We start from the raw sequence: 27,668 nt of genomic DNA on the forward strand, positions 1-27,668 counted from the left end.
TTATCACTGGGCAGCACCTCTTTTCACTTCTCATAATTAGTTTTTGCTCGGTTTTAAATTCTAATGGACTCACTTCTTGGATCCATGGAAACGTCTGAATTTAGGCCAGGTGCTTCCTGTTCCCTCCTGGACCATCTGCGTATGAGGTGGGTTGGGGTCTGGCTCGTCTTAGAAGTCCAGTTAGCTAGGACTGCGGTGACGTCACAAAGACCCCCTGTGACATGACAAATCCACAACCAATCCCCCTACCTGAACGGGGGGAGAGGGGCGGGGATTAAAGCATTGAAGCAGAATGTTGGATTTGTCTCACTGCACGTGTATTCGGAACTGGTGCCGGGGATTTGTAACAAGCACTCATCGGCCCGCGGCTCAAGTTCAGCCAGCGACTTGTCACTTATCTTATTATCCCCCCGCAACCTTACACCGCATTAAGCGCTATCGGTTTTGACAGCCAGCTCCTAACCGTGTTCGAGAAGCCTGATTTGAGCGTTCACAAAATAACACCCGTACACACACACATTAGCGTGTGCGAACACGATATACATATTGCTTTTATTTATAAATATACCGATGTATATAAATATTGGCCATATAACTATTGTACGTGTGTGTCTATGGATGGGTCTGTACCCCAACTACCTACTGTGTTTTTGTAGCTGAAAGATGTACCAGTTATGCACGTACTTGGCTTCCATGCCATATTATGGGTATATACTGCTGCGTATAGGTACTTGGGATACATGCACACTGTGGTGCGGCTGGGATTTACATACTTTGCACGGAGGAGGCGTGCCGTCCTGACGCCTCGGCATTGGCTTAAATGAGACCGGCACTCCGATGGGTGCGGCTTCTCAGAGCGCGCGGTCGCATTCGTGGCATTTTTGAGCCTCTGGCTGTGCCGTAGAGGGTGGTTCCTGGCTGGTGCTAGCGGCGGCGCGTGTCCGAGCTCCGAGTCCCGGGACGCGGAGGAGGCCGCGCGCCGCACGCGGGGAGCTGCAGCCCCAGCGAAGGGGCCACACGCACATAGCCTGGGACCCACGCACCACCCAGTAGGCTACGCAACACGTGTGTATGTGTGTCACACACGGTACGTAGCACGCTGCCTTCCTAATGCACTGCCTGTGCGTATGGTAACACGCAACATGGCCTATCGAGTGTTTGTGTATAACACACACGTGTAGTGTATTCACTGTAACGTGCATGGAATGCCTAACCTGCATAGTATAGTATACGCTGGAGTGTCCTGAGCATACACTGTGTGTGTATATACATCTAACACACGTAGTCTTCACATCAGACATAGCTTCAGTGTAAGGTGTAGAGCTAAGAGACTGCACGTAGAATTTAGTTTATAGCTCATAAACACAGTACATAACCTATCGAACACGTATATATGACACAGATTGCAGCCCTCTACGTGGTGTGGAGACCTACTGCAACAATGAATTACAAGAAGGAGATGATGCGCCGAACAGTCCCAGGACAATTCGATGATGCAGACTCCTCAGACAGGTAAGGAGAAAACAGGCTGCCAAGATTATTTTCAAATCATGTGAAAAGTTAGAACAGAGTTCATCTGACGAAGTGGGTATTCACCCACGAAAGCTCATGATCCAAAACGTCTGTTAGTCTATAAGGTGCCACAGGATTCTCTGCTGCTTTTACAGATTCAGACTAACACGGCTACCCCTCTGATACAGAACAGAGTTTGTTTTTCCCCTCACTGACTGCCTACTTGTATTTTTAAGATAGTGTCAAAGAGTTGGGGCAGTGTTGGTGGGATGATGGGGAACAAGATTTTTTTTTTTTTTTGAATACAATGAGGAACAATTTGTTACTGATATTTTCTCCTCTGCTGTTTTGGCCCCTAAGACTTCTGCATGGGTACAGGAGGCCTCTTCGTAGAGCTCTGTGCGGGATCAGGGCCTCCATAGTCTTGCAAACATTACTTATGAGGTGTAGTGCTTACTGTTAGGAATAGTTTTGCTGACTTAAGTGGAACCGCTCACTTGAACAATTATATGTGTATGTGTTGCAGGATTGGATGCTTGATGATTAAAGATACTTTCTCCCATCAGGTCCTACTTCTTCACAGCTTGACTGTTTCTTCTTGGTCCTGCAATGACATTGTAATCCAATGTGTTTTACTCCAGATTCTGTTGCCAAGGGAATAATTTTGGTGTCAGGCAGTTACTATTGTAAATTACATCCAGGAGCAAATAGGGACAGAGGACTGTGAGGAAAGAGACATTTTGGATGATTATCAAAGGAAAGAAAAATCTATGAAACATGCAAAATATGACTAGATTTAAAGGAATGCTGTCAGGTTAGAAATTGTATGTAAGGCTATATATAGAGTCTATTTACTTTTTGCGCTCTCTGCTTAGGCAATAAAAATAGATTGGTTTGTAGCAAATGTGTTTGTTGGGAGTTTCCAGGCTGCTTCACTCTGTAATTCTCCCGAATTGTTTCAAAGCATGGAGGAGAATGTTTTTGTTTAAAAATAAAATTGTTTAAATAAAATCATGGAAACATTTCCTTTATGTGTAAAATTTGTGAAAGGTTGATTTGAGCGTGGAAAAGTTTTTTCTTTTTGTTTTTTGTCTTTGTTTAACAAAACCTGTGTTCAGCACATTTGACATTCCACAGTCAACCTGTAAAACTTATTGCTAGGGGATGTTTGGAGGACAAAAGTATAACTGGTTCAAATAAGAAATTAGGTAAGTTCATGGAGAATAGGTCCATTAATGGCTGTTAGCTAAGATGATCAGGAATGTTACCCCATGCTCTGGGTGTCCCTTAACCTCTCCATACCGGAAGCTGGCATTGGACTCAATAATTGTCCTGTTCTGTTCACTCTCTCTGAAGCATCTAATGCTGACTACTATTGGAAGACAGGATACTGGGCTAAATGGACCATTGTCCTGACCCAGTCTGTGACTGTTCTTATGATCTGGCAGGATCCTCGTTCTGAATTGAATAGTAGAGTTGTCAGCAAAGGATGGAGAAGTGCAGTGGGGAAGGATTGATAAATTCTTAGGCTGAAATTCACCCCTCACCATCCCATATTGGGTCCATGTGAGACATTCTGCCCTACTTGAACCCTACAAATCTACAACTGTCGTATGTGAGAGCATAATGGATACACACAGAGGCCTCCTCACTCCTTGGCTTATTGTGTAAGAAGGCTCCGAATTTATGCTGATGCAGTGACTCAAAACCCCAGTGTAGGAGGTACAGGTCTGTCGCAACTTAATGCACGTTTAACATGCACGATTTCAGCCTTATGTTGTAGGGCCAGAGTCTGGGGGGTGTGGCCTCAAGATTTAAAGGTCCTGGGGCACCAGCTGTGGCTGGGAGTCCCAGGGCCTTTAAATCACCCAGGGGGCTCCCAGCTGCAGAGGTGGCTGGTAGCCCCTGGGGTGAACTAAAGGGCCTGAGGCTCCAGCCACTGTGGAGTCCGAGCCCTTTAAATGTCAGCCCCGGCCTGGCTGCCAAAGCTGCGGGCGGAATTTAAAGGGCTCCTTCGCGGCAGGACGCCCGGTGGAGCCCTTTAAATCCCACCTGCAGCTTTGGCAGCCGGGCCGGGGCCAGCATTTAAAGGGCTCCACCAGGTGCCCCGCTGCAGCAGGAAGCCCGGAGGAGCCCTTTAAAATCCGCCCGCAGCTCCAGTGGCCAGGCCGGGGCGGCATTTAAAGGGCTCCTCCGGGGTCCCGTGGCAGGGAGTCCAGAGGAGCCCTTTAAATGCCTCCCTGGCATGACTGCCGGAGCTGTGGGAGGGATTTAAAGGGCTTGGGGATGTAATTTTGAGTATACGCTGTTTTTGCTTTAAGCGCTAACCGCGGAATGGAACCCCTGTATAAGATAAAACTTGCCTGTACTGAGGGGCAATGCTAGGTCATAGGCTAGAATAGCAACCTTGGAAGGGCTGTGGTGAATCTGTGGCTTTCCTGGATGTTGGAGGTAAAATCCATCTCCCAAATTATCCTTGAACTTCTTCCAAAAACACATTTCCACAGATTTTATGTCGGGGAGAAGTAAATTTCACCTCTCTAGCTTATGGTCTCATTTTTCTATTGCATTTGCTGAAAAGATCTTCTGGACTGCATATGCTTATGATAAATTGATCTGGAATCTAGAATTGGTATGTTTCAGGCTAAAGTGATATTCAGTTTATTTTTGATGTGGGAGGGAACCTTACAAATATCTGAGGTATGTTTACATTGCAATTAAAAACCCTGCAGCGCCGAGTGTGGGTCAGCTGACTTGAGCTTGCAAGGCTCATGCTGCGATGTTAAAAATAGAAGAGTAGACATTTGGGTTCAGGCTGGAGCCCAGGCACCAGTGTGAGCCCAAATGTCTACACTGCAATTTTACAGCCCTGCACCCTGAGCCCAAGTCAGCTGATCTGGGCCAGTTGCATCCATGCTGCTTGTTTTTTATTGCAGTGTAGACATACCCTGAGGCGACTAAGGAGAAATTAGAGGTACATGGGAAGAATATGAAGAGACCTGACACACCATAGGGACCAGGGTTAGGATGGATCATAAGCGCTCATAACAACTAAATGTTCATTTCTAGATCATCAGTTTTAGTGCTGGATCTGTTAATCTCTCAGACTGGGGTATTTGTTGAGCTTTCTGCAGCTCAGCAGTAAGGTCCAATTTGGGAACATCTCAGCTAGAATCCTTGCCTAGCCTCGTTTGCTAGGACAGTGGAGTGTGTCTGCCTCTGAAGAGTGAACAGAATGGTCTTTTCTAGTGTAGATGTTCAGTAGGAGTTGCAGAGAGTGCCAGATCTCTGTTCAGTGAATCACAGATTAGTTGAACGAATTACAAAACAGCATTTAAGCAAAGGAAGAAGATACTTAAAAGTGCTATAGTAAAAGTGAGCCACCATGCAGAAGAGCTCTTCAGGGCAGGTGAAATAATAAAATATTGAGCAGAGAGGTACCCTTGCTATTTCATTCTTCTGGATGACTGTACATTAATTTCACAATGATTCTGTACAGGGGTTATTTATTTATATATGGGGTTCATTTATATAGATTTTTTTTTTTAAAGTGAATTGACCCAGGGCACAGAAACAGTTAAAGAGGAAGAGGTAACAGTTAAACATCAGCAGTCATGTTTGTCTGAGGAAGTGGACACTGATGAAATTGAATATGATGACGATGATGAGGATGAAGAGTGGGACTGGGATGATTCAGTTGGAAGACTCACCAAGCGTCATACTGCAACTGGAGGCTGCAATCCACAGGTACATTAAAGACACTTCCAGGAAACTTTTCAGAGTTTCTAATCGCAAACCAGACTAAAGCAGGGCACAGTGATATGTGAATGTGACCCCAACCATAAATTCAAGTTGGGACTTGTCACTGCACTCTCAGCTTAGGAGCATCCCCATGCCTCTTGTGTCTCCTCCTCTCACACACACCCACTGCATACCTCCTAACCAGTGCCACCCTCTTCTCATGCCCCCGTGGTTCTCCTCCCTCAACTCTTGTTGGTTGGTCTCGTCTGTGGCTGCAACTCTGTTCCATTCCTTTGGGATCTCAACCTATCTCCCCACCCTGATATCACTGTGGTGTCCTCCTTTTCAATATCTTCCTTCTGTATTTCTGGGTTTCTATCCTTTCCTTCTCACCAGTTTGAGAGACGACATGCTTGATGTGACTGAGGAGTGTGAGGGCAAGCATACATTTTGTATCGTTAGTAAAGGAGGCAAGTAAACCTATGGAAAACACCAAAGGTGAATGGATTTAGAGGGGATGCTATCAGGTTAGAAATCTTGTCTGAATTACTAGCTTAAATAATTAACCCACAGAATTTGAAAACTAATTTACTTTTCACTATGCTCTCAGCTTGGGCAGCAGAAGGAGAACATTTCTCCTTTTCTCTTTGACATAGGGACATCAGAGTATCTCTGGGAAACTGAAGGGGAGCAGTTACAGAATGTTGTGGCTGGCACAAAACATATTTCGTGGGCTACCTGTTTCTGCCTTATGGGCTTCGGAAGGAGACCTGGGGAAGAGGGAGTTATGTGTGGTGTGTGCTGTTTAGGGGCTTATGATGGGGATCTGGCTGGGACAGACCTTGATTGGGTCTGGAGAACAGTGCGTGTGGGAACTGATGCCTCTTTGGCAAGCCATGCACGCCCTTTCTTTGTTCTCTCTTTTTGCTCTGACTCTTACCCCTCTCAGTTTTTCTCCCCATCTCTCTCTTGGTGTTTTTTCTCCTTGTTTTCCCCACCACTGATGTTCTTGTTCCTTCTTGGGAGCTAAAATACACTAGTTGACTGAGTGATAGTCAATCCCCTGGTTAACAAGCGCCTTCTCCTTGAGCTCTTAGCTAATAGCATTTTGAACCCACACGTGTTTTGTTTTTTCTTAACTGAAATCATTTCCAGTTCTAAGCTATGTCCGTATCCTGACAAATTCTGATTTTCTAAATGTAGATAAGCTTGTACAGGTGTTTAGAGACATGAGCAGATCAAACTAGATAAATTGATTCCCCCCCCCCCCCAAGGTACTGTGTGTATTTAGAAGGACTACTTAGGGAAGGCAAATTATGTAACAAATCCTTTGTTTCAGGCAAATAGACAGACCCCTAGTTGCAATTCAGCAAAAATGTCCACTCCTACAGACAAGGCCTTAAGAAAATTTGAGCATAAAATTAATCTAGGTAAGTATAATCCTATCGTCATCTTTTATGGTAATAGGTACACCTTGGTGACATTCAATGACTAATTCTAATTACAGTGAGTGAGAGCTTTTAAGCATTGTAACTAGCCAGCTGTTACCAAACAGTTAAAAGGGTTAATATTGGATGTCACCTTCAGACATCATGTTTGTCTTTAGATACCATTCCTGGAGTCTCCTTCTACCCCAGAGAGCTGTCAGTCTCTCTTCCCTCTGCCTCCTTCTGATTACACAAAATAACTCTTCTGTAATTTCACCCCAGAAACAATCTGATTAGCGGGAGGGAAGGACCCAGCTGTCCAGCAGACCATCATCTGATCACTCTCAAAGCTGCAGCACTTCAGCTTTTTTGGTTCTACAATATTCTGTCTAGTCAGTATGTGGTGAAGTTGCTGTGTGACATACAATATCTTGTGATATCAAATTTATACTAGGATACAGTGATTTTGTCTAGTATCTTTCATACCAAAAGATTTCCAAAATGATGAGATAAGTGAGTAGGGCAGTGATTTATAGACACAAACAGCAGCAGTATACTTGGCATTAAGTCACATGCTACCGTAAACATCAGAATTAGCGATATTGAGGGGATATTGGCTTGGACACTGAGGGCTGTTGCTTACTCTGTTTGGAAAATGGCATGGGATTTTTTAAGTTCCTTGAGAGAAGGGCAGATAGACTTCTGTTTAACATTCCATCTGAAGGCAAGCATCTCTAGGCACTGTCTCATCTCCAGGGCAGTAGCCCGGTTGCTCCTCTATAATCCTGGAGTGGGTCTCAGACCCACAGAGGAGAATGCTAAGTTAACACATGCCTCTAGTACATATGTTTTGAAAACCTGATCATCTTGTTACAAATATTTCTTTGTGCCTTGAATGTGTGTGTGATGTGTGATATGTCTATGTCTAATGGCAGCAAAAGTGTAGCTGCAGTTTTGTTTGTGGAAAACCTCTTTGATCTTCACTTTTTTTTTTTTAATGTATTTTTCAGATAGGTTAAATCTTGCTGACTCTGTTATAAACAAAGTCACAGAAAAGTCTAGGCAAAAGGAATCAGATATGTAAGTACTTTAGATGGCTGTATTTCTGTTGTTTTACTGAAAACTCTTATATCCTCAAATTGTTTTCTACTACGAGCTGCAACTTGATCTGTGATGCTGAATAAACTAGAAATTTAGAGAATGTAAATGTTCTGTATGCTGTTTGTATTTTGGATAGGGCTGTCAAGGGATTTAAAAAATTAATCACGATTAATCATGCAATTAATCGAACTGTTAAACAATAGAATACCATTTATTTAAATATTTTTGGGTGTTTTCTACATTTTAAAATATATTGATTTCAATTTTAACACAGAATACAAAGTGTACAGTGCTCACTTTATATTTATTTTTGATTACAAGTATTTGCACTGTAAAAAAGCCAAAAGAAATAGTATTTTTAAATTCATCTAATACAAGTACTGTAGTACAATCTCTTTATCATTAAAGTTGAACTTACAAATATAGAATTATGTACAAAAAAACTGCATTAAAAAATAAAATAATGTAAAATTTTAGAGCCTGCAAGTCCACTTGGTCCTACTTCTTGTTCAGCCAATCATTCAGACAGACAAATTTGTTTACGTTTGCAGGAGATAATGCTGCCCGCTTGTTTACAATGTCACCTGAAAGTGAAAACAGGCTTCTCGTGGCACTGTTGTAGCTGGCATCGCAAGATATTTACGTGCCAGATGCGCTAAAGAGTCATATGTCCCTTCATGCTTCAATCACCATTCCAGGGGACATGTGTCCATTCTGATGACGGGTTTTGTTCGATAACAATCCAAATCAGTGTGGACCAACGCATGTTCATTTTCATCATCTGAGTCAGATGCCACCAGCAGGAAGTTGATTTTCTTTTTCGGTGATTTGGGTTCTGTAGTTTCCGCATTGCAGTGTTGTTCTTTTAAGATGTCTGAAATAATGCTCAACACCTCCTCCCTCTCAGATTTTGGAAGGCACTTCAGATTCTTAAACCTTGGGTTGAGTGCTACAGCTATCTTTAGAAATCTCACATTGGTATCTTCTTTGCGTTTTGTCAGATCTGTAGTGAAAATGTTCTTACAATGAACAACATGTGCTGGGTCATCATTTGAGACTTCTGTAGTATGAAATATATGGCAGAATGTAGGTAAAACAGAGCAGGGGACATACAATTCTCCCCCAAGGAGTTCAGTCACAAATTTAACTGATGCATTTTTTTTTTTTTATTTTTATTTTTTAACGAACATCATCAGCACATAAGCATGTTCTTTGGAATGGTGGCCGAAGCAGGAAGAAGGATACGAATGTTAAGCATATCTTGCATGTAAATACCTTGCAATGCCACCTAAAAAAGTGCCATGCCTGTTCTCACTTTCTGGTTACACTGTAAATAAGAAGGGGGCAGCATTATCTCCTGTAAATGTAAGCAAACTTGTTTGCCTTAGCGATTGGCTGAACAAGAAGTAGGACTGAGTGGACTTGTAGGCTCTGAAGTTCTACACTGTTTTTTGTTTTTAATGCAGTTATGTAACCAAAAAAACGCTAAATTTTTAAGTTGCACTTTCACAACAAAGAGATTGTATTATAGTACTTGTATGAGGTGAATTGAAAAATACTATTTCTTTTGCTTATAATTTTTACAGTGCAAATTTTGGAATTAAATTTTTTCCCATAAAATGGGATGATTTGCTGAGCCAGTCACTAAAGTCATTGCCAGGTCTTGATCCTGCTTTCTCTGAAGTCAGTGGCAAATCTAATTCATTTCAGTGGCTGTGGGATTAGCCAATAAGGCAGAAAATGCTGGTGGTACTTTGCCAGCAAAGGAATCCCATTTTAATGTAATGATGCTTCCTCTTTTCTCTCCCTTCCTTGCCTAATTTTCTTCTTGAGCAATCATTCTGGAAAAATTTATTGTCGGAGCTATGGGTATTTGTCTTGAGTAGATCATGTCATGCTGTTATATTTTAATTTCCGCTAGGTATCGAGTCAAAGATAAATCTGACAGAGCAACAGTGGAACAGGTAAGTCTTATATGTAGCGAACTGTTTGTTAAAAGGCTTATTTTCATTTGAATCAATAACCAGAGGTAAAATTCTAGCTTCGTTGGCGTTGATGGCAAAACACTCATTGACTTCAGTGGGATCAGGGTTTCACCCCAGGTTTTTCTTGTCTTTCTGAACAAGACTGCTTTATAAAAATTGTCTGCTTTCACAGCTTTTTTGGAGAATATTATGCTTAGTCTTATGATTTGCTGTTGTATTCAACTGGGATTTTGTTGATAAGCATAGAATTTCATCTTAGCTTTACTCAAAAGTGGAATTTTCCATGGAAAAGATGAAATGGTCTCTTTTTTTTTTTTTTTTTTTTCAATCCACACATTTTTGCTTCTAAACCTAGTATGATACATTAAAGGCCTGTATACCACAAAGACCACTATCTGCTGTTGTGAATGTCTGGCACATTTTAGGGTAGCTGTGTTCTAATGCACTTTTTTCTTGGTACTGTGGATGGGAAATCACTCCTCTATTAGTATTAGCCTAAGGATGCATGTCAGATATTATAAACCACTGATTAGGAGTTGCATACAAGTCACAAACACATTTTCTCCTAATATTGTAAAGATAATTCCAAAATTATAGAAGAAACAGGGTACTATCCAGATAGAATTTTGAATGGCTTAGTCCACTAAGATGCTGTGGTTCTGTGGGTTCTTCAATTCATGATGGATTAGTTTAATAATATTTTCAGTAAACTGGATAAAGTGATTTTGCTTATTTATTTTTTTTCTAATTTCCCATGAGGTATTAGATCCAAGAACACGAATGATCCTGTTCAAGATGCTAACTAGAGGTGTCATATCAGAGATAAATGGCTGCATCAGCACAGGAAAAGAAGTGAGTTTCATTCCAACTGGCATGCTACAGTCTTCTTTGCAAATGGAAAGGAAGTTGACTGTGCTGAAAGGGAAATAGTAAAATACTTATCTCCTGCATTAAATTAATTTTCTTGTGTTTATCAAGAAGTTAATTTATTTACTGTAAAGTGAGACATCTGTTATTTTGAATTTTATCACATATCAGTAATGAAGCTACCAAACTCTGTTTAATAATCAAAATATGGAGCACCATTTAAATTCCACTTAGACCATAAGTGGTCATGAGGACTTGAGTGGTACATAGGCCTCATGTTGGCACTCGGCACAGAGGCTAGTTTCATTCTTACAGCCAAAGGCTGGTCTCATTGAAGTAACAGGCAAAATGCCATTGACTTCAGTGGAACCAGTGTTTGGCTCTGAAGATCTGACCCTGCAGATCCCTGCTTATCATATGTGTAGTCCTCACTCATGCAGGTAGTTCCGTTGAAGTCAGTGTGACCACTCTCAGGAGTGCAGAGCGTCAGTAAGAGTTGAGGGTGCTTGGCACCTCTTTGGATCAGGCTCCTCTCTAGTTATCTCTAATGGACATCCCAGCCATTATTGTGAAGTTGTACTGCATGTACTCATTTCAGAGCTTTATACATATGCTAACATCTTTGTATAGTTTTAGATCCCAATCCTGCAAGCTATTCCCTGTGATTGGATCCCTAGGCCCATGCAAAATCCTGTTGACTTCAGCTGGGGCACCCTTGTTGAGTCCAGGGGTCTCTAGGATTGAGGCCTGTAACAGCATTGCCACCATCTTATATCTTGGGGTGTCCTTGCAGCACTCTTGCCTCAGTTTTCCTCTTCTGAGGGCTCCTTAAAAAATTCCACACAGTCCAAGATACTTAAAAACAAGGTTCCCCTTCCTCATACAGTTTCCAATAGTTTTTCTCTCGCTCTCTCCTCCTCTTCCCCTCGATTACACTCATTTAGTTCTGTCTGGACTGGCAATAAAGTCTGTCAAAACAAATGCAACTCAGAACAGAACCATCTTAACAGTCCTTCCTCCAGGGCATTTCTGCTGGAATGCAATTTTCCCACCTTTCTCCAGGGCTTGGAGGCCAGGACATATTCCAGGAAGCATGCAAACAACCTTCCCTTGCTGTCTCAGGGTCTCCAGCAGGAGCCTTCTTGCTTTCCGCAATTGTGCAGGCTCAGATCTCTGCCTTATCCAAAGTCTCTCCCCTGTCTACACCAGAGGCCTGATTGGGTCACCCCTCTGGGAAAGAGAGTTAGCTGTGTCAGAGGTGGGATTCAGACCCATTTCTCTTTAAAGGGGCAGCCACCCTATGACAAAGCCCAAGATTTAGTTTCTCTCCTAAAAAATGGTGTTCTTGACAGTATTTCATACATGAGCAAACTTCTCAATACTTAAACTATTCCCAGGACGTTAATATTGTTTCTCTTACATTCTCACTTATAGGCTAATGTCTATCATGCCAGTACAATGAATGGAGAGAACAGAGCAATAAAGATTTATAAAACCTCTATTTTGATGTTTAAAGATCGGGATAAGTATGTGAGTGGGGAATTTAGGTGAGTTGGAGTTCTTTTCTTTAATGACAGCAAACCTCTCCAGGGCTAACTGTGCGTTTACCTACAGATTGTTCTTAATTTTTGTCACAGATATTGTATAACGGTTTGTCGCTGTGGTGTGCTTGTTCTTAAGATTTCGTCATGGATATTGTAAAGGAAACCCGAGGAAAATGGTGAAGACATGGGCAGAAAAAGAGATGAGGAATTTAATAAGGTGATTTTTATGTTTAACTTTGGTGCAGATGTGATTTGTGCATTCCATTGCTGGTGGGAATGAATGTAAGTGTGAGTTGGCTGCTGCTCAATGTCCCCTGTGTGGTATCTGTGTGGAAAATTGATGTGATGAGATGTCACGGCCTTCAAGGCTGTCACCAATTCCCCGCCTGCTTATTTGGAAGCACTGTTCATTAATTTAATAAGGGACGTTGATAAGATTTCCCCAATATTCTAAGTGGCTTGGCAAGATTCCCAGCCTGATGAGTCTAAGGTGTTTCTTCTGCATTAACAGTACTTGGGCAGACTGCTGCACCCACACACAGCCTCAGTGATCTGAGTGGGCGCCACACAAACACAGCTGTCCCCCCATCCACTGTCAAAGCAGGATCAGGGCCTACATCGCACTAGCTGTTGTGTTGTCTCTGTTTCTAAAACATTACTTTACTTTTTCTATGTTAGGCTAAATATTTCCATTAACATTTAACTTCCCCATCTTAGTGTGCATGGATTGTACGATGGGCCAAATCCTGCAATCCTTATTCAGACAAGATTCCCAATGGAATCAGACAATCAGGATCTGGCACGTGACATTAAGCTTTGAAATCCACCGTGTCTTTCTGTCATGCTGTGACTAGCTCATTCATACTGTAGCCATGTTAGACTTTTAGGAAACTCAGTTTAGGGCTTTTCAACTAACAAACTTGTTTTTAACACACAACTCTCTTGTGATGTTTTTAAGTGTCAGGGAAGCAGTGACATCGCTACAGAGCTCACTATGTCACCTCGTTCCCTCACAAACAAAGTGAACAGGAGAGGTGGCAGAACCACGTTTTGTAGCATTTCACATGAGAGCCCTCAGGGCAGAGGAGCAATTGTTCATCACTGCAGTCTGGTCCTCTAGCAGAGGAAAGAGCAGAGATGCTTCAGGGTGACTCAGTCTATCCTTGCCAGGGTCTGCAGAAGTGTGAGACCTTCATGGTCACGGGGATCAGAGGCAGCTGATGCATTTAAGGGTTTGGTCCAAAGCCTGTGAAGGTGAATGGAAAGACTCCTGTTGGTTTTAATGGATTTTGGGACAGGCCTCAAAAGAATCAGCATGGATGTGATTATTGTTCATCACCATGGTGACATCAATGAAGACCAGCGTTGGTCCCATAAACAGAGCAGAAACCCGACTGCCTGTGAGCCAGAGAATCTGAGTGTTGCCAAGGCTGTTTGGTTAAAACCTTCCCCAGAATAGTAGGGTGAGAAGCAAAGTGATCATAGGAGATATTGTCAGGTCAAGAGTGATTCTCCAGCAAGGGTCAAACAATTACTCTTTTGAGTGATTCTGGCACCCTGCCCTCCCTGGGGAGGCATCAGTCACCTCTTCCTTTTACAGACCCAGTGTCTTCCCGCTAGATTTAATGTGGGATTTTCAAAAGTGTCTGAGTGAGTTAGGAGCACAAGTCTCATTCACTTTCAATAGGCCTTGTTCTCCTAACTCACACATTTTTGAAAAACCCTAGCAAGGAGGGATATGGATCTAAATCTCCAGCATTTCCACACCTGCACAGAGTGAAACCTGCTGAAACTCAAGGAGACGACGACGTTGTGGCCTCCTTCCACTGGGATCAGTGGTTTGTGTGTGTGTAGTGGGGTCCCAAGGAGGAGGGAATCAGGCAAGCTAGAGAGCTAGCCAATAAACCGGTGCCAACAGGGGGTGGATCATTTGATGGTAGCTGTTCTGTTGAGCTCCTGCTTGTCCCAGATGCCCTGCAGGCTCAGAAGGTGAGTTCTGATTTTAATCTGCCTCAGATCCTGTCCTCAGTTATGGAGGAACAAGCTGTTTTGGAACCTGATCTCCCATATAATCCTCCATTACCCATAGTACGAAGAAGAGTACCTGGGGCACCTTAGAGACTTAACAAATTTATTTCAGCATGAGCTTTCTCTAAGTCTCTAAGGTGCCACAAGTACTCTTGTTCTTTTTGCGGATACAGACTAACACGGCTGCTACTCTGAAACCTGTCATTACCCATAGTGTCACTCACAAAGCCGCGATAGAGGGTGGGAGTCTTTAGTGCTGTCTGTTTCAGGAGCGAAACAGGAGATAATCCCAGCCACTGCACCAAGATATCTCCCAGGACTGGGGAGCAACCCACAGGAGACAGCCCTCCAACACACACACAAGGGATCTTTATTATCCCCTCTCTCATCCTGTGACAGCCATGACAGGGAATAATCATGAGGCTCTGCCTGCATGCTGATCCTTTTTCCTCTAAAAGTCCCCTTTTCCTCCTTGGCATGATCCCATGGCATAGTCTCTTGGGTCCTCCTTCCTTGCACTGCATGATGTATTCTCTTGGGGTCCTTCCTCCTCTTCCTACCCAAGCCCCAGCTCTGGGATTCCATTCCATGCGTTCTCAGCTGGATACAGTCTTCCTCGTTCATTGCCCTCTCAAACAGCTGCTGTGTCCCAGATCCTGGGTGAGGGAACGGATCCCCTTATGTCTCAAAACCAGCATTGAAAATGATGTCAGAATATGGTCAGTTTCCCCATGTAGATGGGAGCCAGAAGTGCAAAGTGCAAAGTATTATTTATTCCCTGTTGAAATACTGTGACCTGTGCTGACCTGACCCCATCATGCTCCATGGTAGAAGACTGACTGATGGCACACAGCTTTCCGCTAATGGGCCATGTCGGTCCCCACTGCACACACCCTCCTAACATCCCCTCCCTTCCATCAGGGAAGAGAGTAGAGCTGCAGAGGACACCTGGGACAGGAGAGACTGTTGCCTTTGCAGAGTATCAGTTACCTAGGCACCACCTCAAGGAATCTTTTTTTATTTCATCTTTTTGTGGGGAGAAAAATCACAGCGATATCAAAATCACAGCGATGTCAACAACTCATGATCAATTATTGCTAATGGAGGCATCTGTCTGGGGAGGGCAGGGTGGGATAAGGATGAAACACTTGATCAGCTACAGAGAGACAGACTGGCTGATGCAGCTGAATAGTTGGGTGTATGGGGCAACTTAGTTTAACAAAATATATATAACTAAGGGTATATAGTGTGCAGCAGTGCACTGCAGGGGTGTGATTTCTAAAGCACACCACTGTGTTGCACACTAATTGGTCCATGTCGAGCCTGCTGGTACACACTAAAAGTTCCATAGCGCACTTTAAACACAGCTACATTAAAGCACACTAGAGAACTTTTAGTCTGTACGAACCAATTTGTGTGCAATATGATCGTGCGCTTCAGAAATCACAGCCCCATAGCATGCATTGCCAGTGTGGACAACACTGGACATTTGTGGCATACCTTCTCCCATTCCAAGTGGTTAATGCAGAACTCAGCGCCACTCAGTTTGGGGGCCAGGGCCCTCTCAAACTGTGGGCCAAGGCAAACTGCCCTTCAACCTGGACAAGGGGCTTAGTGGGTCAAAGCGCAACAATCCCGCAAAACCCAGGACTGTTAGGAGGTCTGATTTATGGTCTTATGATTAAGACATCAGACTGGGACTCAGGAGGTGTGGGTTCACTTTTCAGGTTTGCAACAGACTTCCTGTCCAACCTTAGACCTTCTCTCTGTGTGTCCATTTCCCATCTGTAAAATGGGGATAATGATACTTCCCTTTGTGTATTTAGAATGTAAGCTCTTTGGGACAGGGACTGTCAGTTACTGTGTACAGCACCTACAACTATGGTGACCAGACAGCGAGTGTGACAAATCAGGAAAGGGGTTGGGGGGTAATAGGAGCCTATATTTGAAAAAGATCCAAAAATCAGGACTGTCCCTATAAAATCAGGACATCTGATCACCCTGCCTACAACAGAGGAGTTCCAAACTTAATTGGTGCCCCTCGGCACGACTCTAATACAAATTATAAGTACTATGGATTGCATTTGTTTTTAATAGGTAGTTATGGGTTTTTTGTTGTAAATGTTACAGGTTGAATACAGCACAAATACCTTGCCCAGAGCCAATTATGCTAAGAAGTCATGTACTTGTCATGAGTTTTATTGGTAAAGATGACATGTAAGTATCTTCAGAAAATCAATGAGAACTTCTTTATTGATAGGCTTGGACAAGGGTGAATTAAAAAAAAGTCTGTTGAATTTGCATAGTTTATGGCATAAGCTGGTGATTAATTGAGTACATTGCTCTGGTGTATAAATGAGATGTAAAATATCAAGATCCCTCCCAACTCCTGTGACAGAGGGTCTGCCTGATTCCAAAGCTTTATCCATGCAAGGCATGAGCAAATAGTCTGCATTAGCTAGAAATTAAGGCCCCGGTTCTGTAACTGGATCTGCATGGGTTTTTTTATACTTCTTAGAATACGGATGGTGAGGATTCTGTGTTCTAGAAATGTAAAATAAACTTCAAAGCTCAGGTTGTGATGTGTTAATGCTTTAGTTGGAAAGTTCATTAGGGGTGCCCACAGAAATGTTAACTCAGCATTTTGTAATGTAAATATTTAATAATTATAATGTTGTGCTCTAGTTTTCAGCTGGTGTAAAATATTGTAGTTCCACATTCTTTAGTGGAGCGATGAGTATTTTTATATTAGCTGTGGAGCTGGCCAAGTGTTTGAGTAAATCACTGAGGACTTTTCATTTACTGAATTAAAATGGATCAAGTATTGTGGTGAAGGGACTATACAGCTGGTGTAAAATCGGAGAATTTATTCTGTTTTTTTGTTGTTGTTGTTGTTTTTAAATCCAAGGCCTGCTCCTCTATTGAAAAATGCTCAGTTATCTGACTCAAAAGCCCGGGAGTTGTATCTACAGATCATACAGTACATGAGAAGGATGTACCAGGACGCCAAACTTGTTCATGCAGATCTCAGCGAATTTAATATGCTGTATGTTTTTAAACCTTGCTCTGTATTTTACCATTTAAAATGTAGGCATTGGTGGCTTCTCACATAATATGTAGAGTTGTGCAGTACTAATATGCTCCTGTGGGAAGATGGTATCTTCCTTTCAGCTCTGCTTTGTAATTTACCTGATTATTATACAGATTTCATCCCAAATCTATCTCAGATAATTTAGCTTGCAAAATACTTTCCTGAATAGGATATTCAGTGAGTTTTTTTCATCAGATGAATAAACAAGTAAGCTATTTTAATTCATTGTTCTAAAATTGCTTTCTGTGTTTGCCAGGATTGTTCTCTCAAATAATGTACAATAGTATAACTGAAAACAACTATTATATGGAACGTGTCCATAGCAAAACTTTAGTGTCAGGCCGCCAAAACTTGAACCATTTTTTCAAACGGTGGGATTTAAAAACATTTTTTTTTCTGCTTTTCCCTTGCTGCATCTCCAGATACCACAGCGGAGAGGTGTACATCATTGATGTGTCTCAGTCGGTGGAGCATGACCACCCACATGCATTAGAATTCCTGCGGAAGGACTGTGCCAATATCAATGGTGAGTGGGCAGTAGTTCAGCTCCTCTTCTAATAGGTCATTCCTCTAGAAAGATTAACTGTGTAATTCCTTTTATTCTTCAAACTGACACTGCATGTAGAACAGGATGGAGTTAGTTAAAATGCGCATCATCTTAGGATGTGTATAAGTTTTGTTAGCATAGCGTAACTTGTTGGTTTCCTAAGTACAGCCAAGGTAGAGTATGTCACACAAATTCAATTACATCTGAGCTTATGTTTTAGGCTAGCCTAAGGAAAGCAGAGTTCACACAATTTCTTACATTACAACAAAGGAAATATCTACCTGCTGTTACGGCAGAGAACATACAGACTACAGATCTACTTTGTTCAGTGATTACAAATCAAGTGCATAACTTCTTTGTCAACAAGAAGTTACTCTTGGTTTGATCACATTAGTCCTTGCACCTGTCCTTGCACATTAGTCCTTGGGCCCTTGGTGATCTATTCTTAAAGGGCTGTGCTAATATTTTATGTCAAGTTCATCAAGATGCAGTGAGCACCCTCAAACAGTATTTTATTTAAAAATATTGAAATTATTGTCTTCATAGCAGAAGTATAGACTTTAAGGTCAGAAGGGACCATTATGATCATCTAGTCTGACCTCCTGCATAATGCAGGCCACAGTATGGACAACTCTGGTCTGCATTTTGCTCTGGGCAGCAAGAAATGGGTGTGTCTTTGTAAACATTGGCTTCCTTACTGAAATCTTTATTTAAGAAAAAGGAAAAATCCATAAGACAGAACTTCTTACATTTTGATGTCACATATTGCTTGAGGGCCAGTGAACTAGTAATGTCTTATCCCTCTTGTGTTCCGTGGACTTGTGAATGTTTCCTTCTATTATCTGTAATCTTTCTCCTCCATGTTCAGCTTGTCTTCTCTAGGTGCCACGTGACCTTGGAAGTTTCTTTGGCTGCTCTTTGTCATCCCAGTTCTCTGCTCTATCGCTTCCACACTGGTGTTTACTTTATCTGCTATAGAACTTGCAAGAGTATTTCTCCATGAGCATGACAGTGATATTAGTTGCCATGTTTTCTGTCCCTGGGCTGCGAGAGCCACCTGGGTTGCTTTCAGGCTTGCCTTTTGTTCTGTCTTTCTAATTCATTTCTCAGGGATGCTATTTTGGTTTATCCACAGTGAGCATTAGCATTAGAGAGTATTCAGCTAAATACCCCATGAAGTGCCTTTGGTTTTTACTTGGCTATAGAACTGTATTTTCTCTGTCAATCCTCAGATTTAGTTAGGATTGGTATCTTAAGCCAGCTGGGTGTGAGTATCAAAGAATGGTCGTTAGCCTAAGATGTGCACCATATTGTCCCCCCCATGAATGAAATTTAAATAGATCTTAACTGTACCTCAGGGCACACCTTTGATTCTCATCTGTAGAAATTCCAGATCTGCAAATTTCACTGTTTGACATCTACAAAGTTTAATCTTAATATACTGCAACTGCTTGATCCTTTATGAAGCTTTCCCTTCCACCCTCCTGCTTTTCGCTTGTTTTCTGGTCGCATTTGGCTTTTACTGAAGTCTATTTGACTTTTGCCCTTAACTTCAATAGGAAGGGGATTTGACTTTGAACTTGCATGCTTCATTCAGCATTTGTTGTATCGGAAAGATGGACAACTTGGGCTTTGGGTGACTAAGAGTTTTCTGATAACCACACCCAGTGGGATTCTACAAATCTTGTAGGGAATTCCCCCAATTCATAGAACCATTATTCTGTATTTACCATTACTTTGATATCACTTTGATGGTATAGAAGCATAAAGTGAACTTGAATCATACTAACTTTGTTTTTTTTCCCTGCTTCCTGGCAGACTTTTTCTGGAAGTACGGTGTTGCAGTGATGACTGTCAGAGAGCTCTTTGAGTTTATTACAGATCCTTCTATCACAAGTGACAACTTGGATGCTTATCTCTCAAAGGTCAGACTTGAAGTTCCTCCTTATGTAGGAAGATTTAAGTAGTAAAATAAGATCTGGTTCAAGCTCATCGATCCTGTTTATCCCACAACGATGCTTCTGCAGTAAAGATTGTGCATTGTGTAATGAGACAGCAACTTAAAAAAAAATATAGAAATGTTTTAACATCGATACATGTAAGCCGTGGGAACTTATCCACACCTCCCCACCATGTTTGTGTGGGGTGGGGTGTATGAGCAGGATGAGTGAGGCGGACTTGGGGGTAAATGTGTTTGAGTGGAATGAGGGAGGCTTGCACCCCAAAATACTCAGCATCACCAGCTAAATGTTGATTAGTCCAGTAGGTGAAAGGAACTTGCCTGTTCTAGGAGGAAGGGGTGTATTCTGGCTCTAAGCCCCATACCTGGAATGCCTCAGGCTGGTCTCAGTTACTCACCATTGCTCTCTTCCCCTTCCCTCTGTCTGTTTAGTCTTGTTCTGACTCAAGCAGGGGTGGGTGTAAATTCACCTGAGGTTCAGTTGTTGCTAGTGAATAGATGATCACTTTCCAGCCCCCTAGCTCTAGCAGCCATGTTGGGTTCTCCTTTACCAATTAGCAGTTGCGGTAAATCCAAGCTCGGGTAGTCAAAGCAACAAAGATGGTGAAGGGTCAAATTCAGACTCCCATATCCTGACCTCACCCATGTTGGGAATGGGATGTCAGGAGACATTATTCCTGCCCCAACCTGGAATGCTGGGTAGGGGGCGAGTGCTTCCAAGCAGCCCATAAACGCTTGTACAGCACGCACAGCTTTTGGGTACTCACCGGTACACTGGGCTGGAGGGAGTAGGACTGTGGCTACAGTATTCCCATCTTGCTCACACATGCTCCTCTGGCTATTCAGTGCTGTTGGCAGCAATAGCAGCAACTCTGCATCTGGGTGGTGTAGGCAGCCTCCTGTGTAAGAGCATGAGCAGCAGACAGAGGCTCCCTGTGCCCTGTTATCCCACACTGGTGTAAGCACAGCCATAATTTGGCTCTGTGTTTGGATTGGCAGGAGTGGAGGGGAAGTTTTTTTGCTCTCATTAAGTAGATCAGTAGCCCGGAGTGGGATTTAAGTGGGTGTGCCCTGCAGAAATGTTCAGCACCGCCAGGTGTCACTAAAGGCATTGTGGAATGAAAAGCTGGAGTGTTTTACATGAGCGAGAGAGAACAGTTTCCCAGCAAATGGACTGGAGGTGGGGAAATATAGGTAGGAACAGCTACATGAATTATTATCCAGCATGAGGGACTGGATTGTGAAGAGTGATGATTTTGTATTGCATTTCATATTGCTGTAGGCGATGGAAATAGCAACCCAAAGAACAGAGGAAGAAAGGTCCAGTCAAGATAATGTGGATGAGGAGGTGAGGATTTTTTGACTCTGCCAGGAGGGAATCTTTGCAGTGTCCCTTTTTGAAGACTTTGTGAAATGTTCTCTTTGATACCCTGATCCACAGAATGTTACATTTAATACATTGATACATCCTGAGATAAGTGGAGAGGTTTTCAGATAGTAAATGGTTCTTTATATGCTATCTAAACGCTTCTCATGATATCTTCTTTGCAATCTCTGGTTAGCATCACCTGTGTCATTAGGATGTTTTCTAGACCAACATGCTTGACTATAACTGGTCTTGAACTTAAACATCACAAGGGACCTAGCTCACAATGAAGGGGAAATCTTTGAGCTTCTGCAAATAATGTGCTAAAATGAGGATTCATACAGTGTTAAGATATGAATAGTTTTTGCTCCCCTCGGTTATTCATGTTGACTGAAAAACAATTCCAGCTCCGTCTCCCAGATTCTGATTTGGGTCTTCTAGTTATGGTAATATTGTTTCTCTCTGCTTATTTCTGATGCAGCAGTAGCCAACATAGGTCTATTTTCCTTACATCATTGAGGATGTGTGGTGCACTGGCAGTATTGTTTAGCATGGGAGCAAAAGACAAAATCACTATCCTGATTTGATTCTTTTAACTTGTCAGCAGCAAAGTGCTGGATTGCAATAAAACCTGAATTTAGTGTATTGAGGGGCATTTTGTACCTGATAAGAACTTTTTAAAAACAGGTCACTCTTTGTCCCTTAGCTAACTGCTGGTGTGTTTATAAACCAAAGGCCCAGTCTGTGAGGTGCACCATGCCTTCTTCGAGATGCTGAGCACCCTCAGCTCCCATTGAAGCCAATAGAACTTCAAGTGTGTCCATCTGTGTTATTGACTTCGGTGGGTGCTCAGCACCTCAGAGGAGAGGGCCTCATTACATACTCCTATATTGTTGCAAGCTCATCTTGTGTAAGGAGATCCACTATTGTAACTAACATGAAGTTTTTGTTTATATATAATTTAAGTGGATCTGTACTGTGAGAGGAAGGATGATATAGTCGTTAAGGCACTGACCTGGGACTCAGACATCTGGGTTCAATTCCCTACTCTGCCACAAGCTCCCTGTGTGACCTTTTAAGTAAACCCCTTAAAATTCAAACAAATTAATGGTGAGGATGGGGCAATGTATGAAGGTGTTCATAAAGAGATGGTCAGTAGCAGTCATGCTAGCAAGACCTTAATTACAAAACCTTAAGATGTTGTCACAGGTGAGCTCCATACTGTAGGACCCACCACGACAAAGAGATGATCTCCTGCTGGCCAAAGACAGTGAGATAGGATCTCTAAATTATGGGTGTCGTGTGATCGTAGACACCCATCCGGACGATTTTTAAGGACAAGGCCTTAATCAGAACGATATGTAAATCAATAAATCTGCTTCTTGTTTCATTTCACTCTGTTAGGTGTTTAAGAAAGCTTACATCCCTCGAACCCTGACCGAAGTTAAAAACTATGAGAGGGATGTAGATGTCATGATGAAATTGAAGGAAGAGGACATGGCATTAAACGTGCAACAGGATAATGTAAGTAGACTTCCCGAAACATTACAAACAACTTGAGTTGGCAGAGATAGACAATTCAAGGCAGTGCTATTAGCTGTGGATTCTCATGGACGAACCACCAGCGGGGTTTGTTTGAAGTATTGGTGAATCCTGATTTTATAGCAGTATATTATCAAAAACTTTAAGAATGAATGCATTCAAAAGACACACTAGCATATCAGGGATTAGTTGCTAACAATCACATCCTCTTTCTGAGTAGATGTGCGGTAGCTGTCAAAGCAACTTGACATTCAGTTTCAGCTATGTATGGACTAAACTTCACATATTGTAGGAGGAAAGACCAAATTAATCTCTGGTGTAAATCCATTGATCTTAGTTATATTTCAGCCCAGGAATCTCACCTCATTGTTTTTAGAGAATTAAAATGCTGCCACATCCCTTTGAAATTATTTTTATATTTTTGTGGCTTGACTAGAAGCATAAGGTGGAAATACAAGATGGTACCTGGAGTCTAGTAATAGGAATCATTGAACTTATATTTTTCCATCATTCATTGTCCTGTTGAAACTTTAGATATTTTCCAGTTTCCCAGAGTAACGCTAAAACTCTACTATAGGCAGGTGTTCATCCATCAACCTTACTTCAGCTGTATAACAGAGCTTCTGTGCTACCTATATACACATACCACTCACCATGGGGCCCTTGTCAGATGTCTCTGTTACTCCATGAATAACGCAGATCTTGCTCAAGGTCCGAGAAGTTAATTTACTGATGTGTTACAAAATGTAGAGACTGAGTGCTTAAAAGCTTTGTTACGCACAGGTGCAGATTCTAGCTCAGAAAAATGAAGCTTTCCAAACAGATCCTTTTGAGTGACAAAAGAACATAATTAAAAACATCTGGATAGTTGAAGATTCTAATATGTGAAAATTGGGGAGATGATTTAAGTAACGAAGTCAATTACAATATTCCCTTTGTGTTTTAAAAAAAAAAAAAGGTGCCATAAGTGCATTGCAGCATATTGGCTGTACTACATGCATTGAAACAGTATTATTTGTCCCTTTTCTAGATGATCTTTCCATTCTGGGTAGTGCCAAGAAAAAGCCAAATCACCAGATTGCTGTCTGTTTTTTGCAAGCATAGTCTATAACAGCGACATAACCCTGTCTCCTACCCTTCTTCTGTTTTGTCATTTTAGACTGCGAACTCTGTAGGGTGGGGTTCTGTCTTTCTGTGTGTTTGTGCAGTTCCTAACACATTTGTACACTACTGCCGTATAGATGATGATGATGCTAGTGAGCTGATAATAAGACAAACTCTTCTAAGGCTTTACAAGAGAGAGCTGTGCCTTCTCCCTCTCAGCTCATCTGTGTACATGTTGTAAAGTTTCTCCATACAAAAGATTCACAGGGAACAGACTCTGATCTCAAAAAATGGAGGTCAGGCCTATGGAATCTCTAGTTTCTAAAATCTGATGTGCAAAATCTACCACCTGTGCGCAGAGAGCACTCTGGGTGGTACTGGAAAACTGGCACACCTGTTTTCTCTGGTTGGCAGGTTGAAAATGATAGTTTTGCAGCTAGATGTTTTTGTTTAATGGATTTTCATTTATCCTGGTGTATAGATTCTGTACCAGACAGTGACAGGATTGAAGAAGGACTTGTCAGGTGTTCAGAAGGTAAGAGGGCCTGTTGTTAAGTTTTTCTTCTATAGTGAATTTCATTGTTATAAAGGTGCCTGAGAAGTATTAAATAAGGCCTGGTCTTGCATTTGGTTCTATGCAGGCAGTCCCCTGATTTCAGAAGGGCTGACTGCAGGTTCTTCCAGCACAGAGACAGTTGCAAGATCAGGGGCTAAGATCCCATCTTTATACCACTCTATACCTGCATACCATGTGGTGCAGTATGTGGAATGACTTTTTGCATTACTCAGCCAGTGCTGGAGTAACTCAGGAACAAAAATACTCAAGGAGCCACCAGACGGTCAGTATAGGAAGATACAAAACATGGCCAGAGCTACAATTAGGAAGGTGGGGGAAAGATTTCCCAGTGCAGAAAACTTGCTTTATATAGAATGCTACATTATCACAAGTGCTGTTACATTTTGTGTGACTTGTGCTGTAATACTTGTACATAGAGCATTTCTGCAGAATAGGGCGTTGTACTAACTAATGGAAATGTTGCAATGCAGTACTTTAAAAACGCACTGGATAAAAATGCTGTACTAATCAGTCTGTAAGTGATTGCAGATATCCTGCTACAGTAGGAGCCAGGTTGGGTTTTTCCTTTTTTGGAAACATGCTTAGTTAAACCGCACTAGGCAGACCCTGTCTACAGTGCAAATATAACCATGTCAAGCGACCAGGTTGTAACACGTTTGTTCCCCAGTATGATTAAAGCAGGGCTGCCCAGAGGATTCAGGGGTCTGGGGTCTTCGGCAGCGGGGGCCCCCACCACCGAATTGCTGCCAAAGACCCGGCACTTCGGCGGCGGGTCCCAGGGCGGAAGGACCCCCCGCTGCAGGTCTTCAGGGCACTTGGGTGGCGGGTCCCTGAGCGGAAGGACCCCCCACCGCCGAATTGCCGCCAAAGACCCGGAGTGGAAGAAGCTCCAGGGGCCCGGGCCCCGCTAGAGTTTTCCGGGGCCCCCGGAGCGAGTGAAGGACCCCACTCAGGGGCCCCGAAAAACTCTCGTGAGGGCCCCTGCGAGGCCCAGGGCCTGGGACAAATTCCCCCACTTGCGCCCCCCCCCCCCCCCAGGCAGCCCTGGATTAAAGTACAGCTTTGTTTTGCATTGTAGATTCCTTAGTGTTACTGGTACAGCCCATGTGGGTCACTGCTAAAACTGGCATTGGTATGATTCTTTAAAAAAACCAAGGTCCTGTGTACACCACAGAACTGAGTAGTACTTTAACTCTGTGTGGTGGGGAGGTAGCGATGCAGCTGTTTTGTAATCAAGTCCACTGACTAGCTGTATTTCCATTGTTTACTGTACTCTTTGTTTTTAACTTGGATTAATTTTGTTTCATTCTCTTTTTTGTAGTTTTAATACCAGTGTCTAGAGGCACATTGTGTGTGTAGAAGTGGATAAACACAAAGTAGCTGAAGGCTTTCTTTCTAGGAGGCTCTACCACTTAAATGCTACATCATTTTTTTTTTTAATGTTCCCTGGACTATTGGTTAGGGACAAAATCCTTCTGTGTTTCCTTTAGGTCCCTGCACTCCTTGAAAAAAAAGATGATGACATGGAATCAGATTCAGAAGATGGGGGCAGTTCTGATGACTGTGACTCAGGCTGTAAAGAACAGGGAGAGCCACTGCATCCCAAAGATCAACCGACTGACACTGGCATGGACAAAAAGGTCAGTTGGCCAGGAAGCCATACACTTTCCCCTCTCTGCTTCAGGGAGCTACTCAAGTGACAAATATATTTATTTTTCTACATATCTACTGCTCAGTGAGAACAAAAAAGCTTTTCATTTATTCTTTTAAGTATTTTAATTAAGAGAAATGAGCAGAGATTGAACGTCCCAATGAAGCGTTATTCGAAGTGCTCTCTTGGGACTCTCTAATGTAGTTTTTAGAGAGTATCAGTTTAACCTACACTTACCCACCCACCCCCAAACCCAGAATACATAAGCTTTGTGTGGGGAACTCCACCCAAGATGTGGGGAACAGAATCCGATGTGGACAGGGCACAGCACAATTCTACAGCGTGTTTTCTAGCTCTTGGGCTGGAAGAGGGGCCATGACCCCTGCCCACTTTATATAATTGTGGACCCAGTGGCCGTGGCCCCGGCTTCATCCTTAAGGGTTTATGAAGAGCTAGGATGTGGAGCCCAGCTCTGCCTGAACACTAGATATAGAATCTTCCTGAGAGTCAGCTCTGTGGCTTCCTGAACCCTGCATAGTGGATCCACTCCAGTGGGTCAGAGACCTTAGCGAATTTCACTGAGTGTCTCTACCCTTCAGCGGCATTCCAGGCCCTGCATGAACGGAAAACTCCATGCAGTTCAAAAGGATTAAAGTGTCATAGAAGATGAGATAATTAACATTGAGCCTAAAAATCTGAACTACAATGGCTGTGCCATGGTGAAATTCTTGGGGCTAGGGTTTGTCTTTCACATATGCCATAAAATGGAGAGTTCTTGGCCACTTCTGACCATGATTCCCAGTTCTCTTTTGTAGGATGGGATGTTAGTTAATCACATTGTATTGGTCAGATCCCAGTTTGAATTATATTCTGTTTAGCTAAATTGCACCTGCGGTCTCAGTGAGATAAAGGAGCATTCACTCCGGGACTTAAAGTGCTGCATAGTGTTGTGGTATCAAATCCCCTCCCTTCAACTCTGATGATGAAGTTGCTGCGTTCTGAGCTCGTTGCAGGTGTTGGAATGGTCTCTCTTGGCAGTCCATGAAAGTGTTCATTGCATTAGTCCAACCTGGACATTGGAAAGCCATGCATCAGATTTCTATTACAATTTATGTTAATAGTGGAATTTACAAATTAAATAGTATGAGTTCTTATCCCCTTCATAATCTGCTATGTTCAGCAGTTGCTCCCACCATAACTTCCTAGCTTCAAACTCCTTGCAATTTGCAAAAACTGGATTTTGTGGATCAGCCTCATCTCTAGAAATGTGGAGTTCATTTAATTTTCTAATAGAGCATTTGAAAGCCTGGGCCAAAATTGCTTAACTTTCCCCACTCTACCTTTTCTAATAGTAACATATCACATATTAAGAACCTGCGCACAATCACTCTGTATCGTTATGGTAAATGAAGTCTTATTCATTTTTTATAGGAAAGGAAAAAGATGATTAAAGAAGCCCAAAGAGAGAAGAGAAAAAACAAAATCCCAAAGCATGTGAAGAAGCGAAAAGAGAAGACAGCAAAAATGAAGAAAGGCAAATAACATGGCTTTGATCTTGGGGGCAGGGTTAGCTGTTGTTGACTATTGGTCTCCATCTGTTAGTTTCGCTACACAATATTCTATTT

The 27,668-nt window shown here is 42.5% G+C and overlaps 2 protein-coding genes across 3 annotated transcripts in view; one reads left to right on the forward strand and one right to left on the reverse strand.

Moving 5' to 3' along the window:
- The window catches only part of CAGE1 (cancer antigen 1), a 29,127-nt gene extending 28,315 nt beyond the window's left edge, over positions 1 to 812 (reverse strand). Inside the window, exon 1 of the mRNA XM_075063397.1 lies at positions 774 to 812. Coding sequence (XP_074919498.1) covers positions 774 to 812 — 39 coding nt within the window. The remainder of the gene's footprint in view (positions 1 to 773) is intronic.
- Positions 813 to 910: 98 nt separating this feature from the next.
- Positions 911 to 27,668, forward strand: RIOK1 (RIO kinase 1). Of its 2 annotated transcripts, XM_032768598.2 has the most exons (18): positions 911 to 1,087; positions 1,403 to 1,512; positions 5,064 to 5,259; positions 6,593 to 6,683; positions 7,691 to 7,760; positions 9,703 to 9,745; positions 10,526 to 10,618; positions 12,068 to 12,180; positions 12,314 to 12,394; positions 16,336 to 16,422; positions 17,114 to 17,251; positions 17,719 to 17,822; positions 19,662 to 19,768; positions 21,086 to 21,151; positions 22,574 to 22,693; positions 24,297 to 24,350; positions 25,883 to 26,032; positions 27,475 to 27,668. In XM_032768598.2, the coding sequence occupies exons 2-18, from the start codon at positions 1,442 to 1,444 to the stop codon at positions 27,583 to 27,585; spliced, it is 1,695 nt and encodes a 564-aa protein (XP_032624489.1). In that variant the 5' UTR covers positions 911 to 1,087; positions 1,403 to 1,441; the 3' UTR covers positions 27,586 to 27,668. The 2 variants fall into 2 exon arrangements, with proteins under 2 accessions (XP_032624489.1, XP_032624488.1); XM_032768597.2 differs by lacking the exon at positions 911 to 1,087 and having other exon boundaries at positions 1,315 to 1,512.

The sequence above is a fragment of the Chelonoidis abingdonii genome, chromosome 2, assembly GCF_003597395.2.
Source record: "Chelonoidis abingdonii isolate Lonesome George chromosome 2, CheloAbing_2.0, whole genome shotgun sequence".
NCBI classification, from domain to species: Eukaryota; Metazoa; Chordata; order Testudines; family Testudinidae; genus Chelonoidis; species Chelonoidis abingdonii.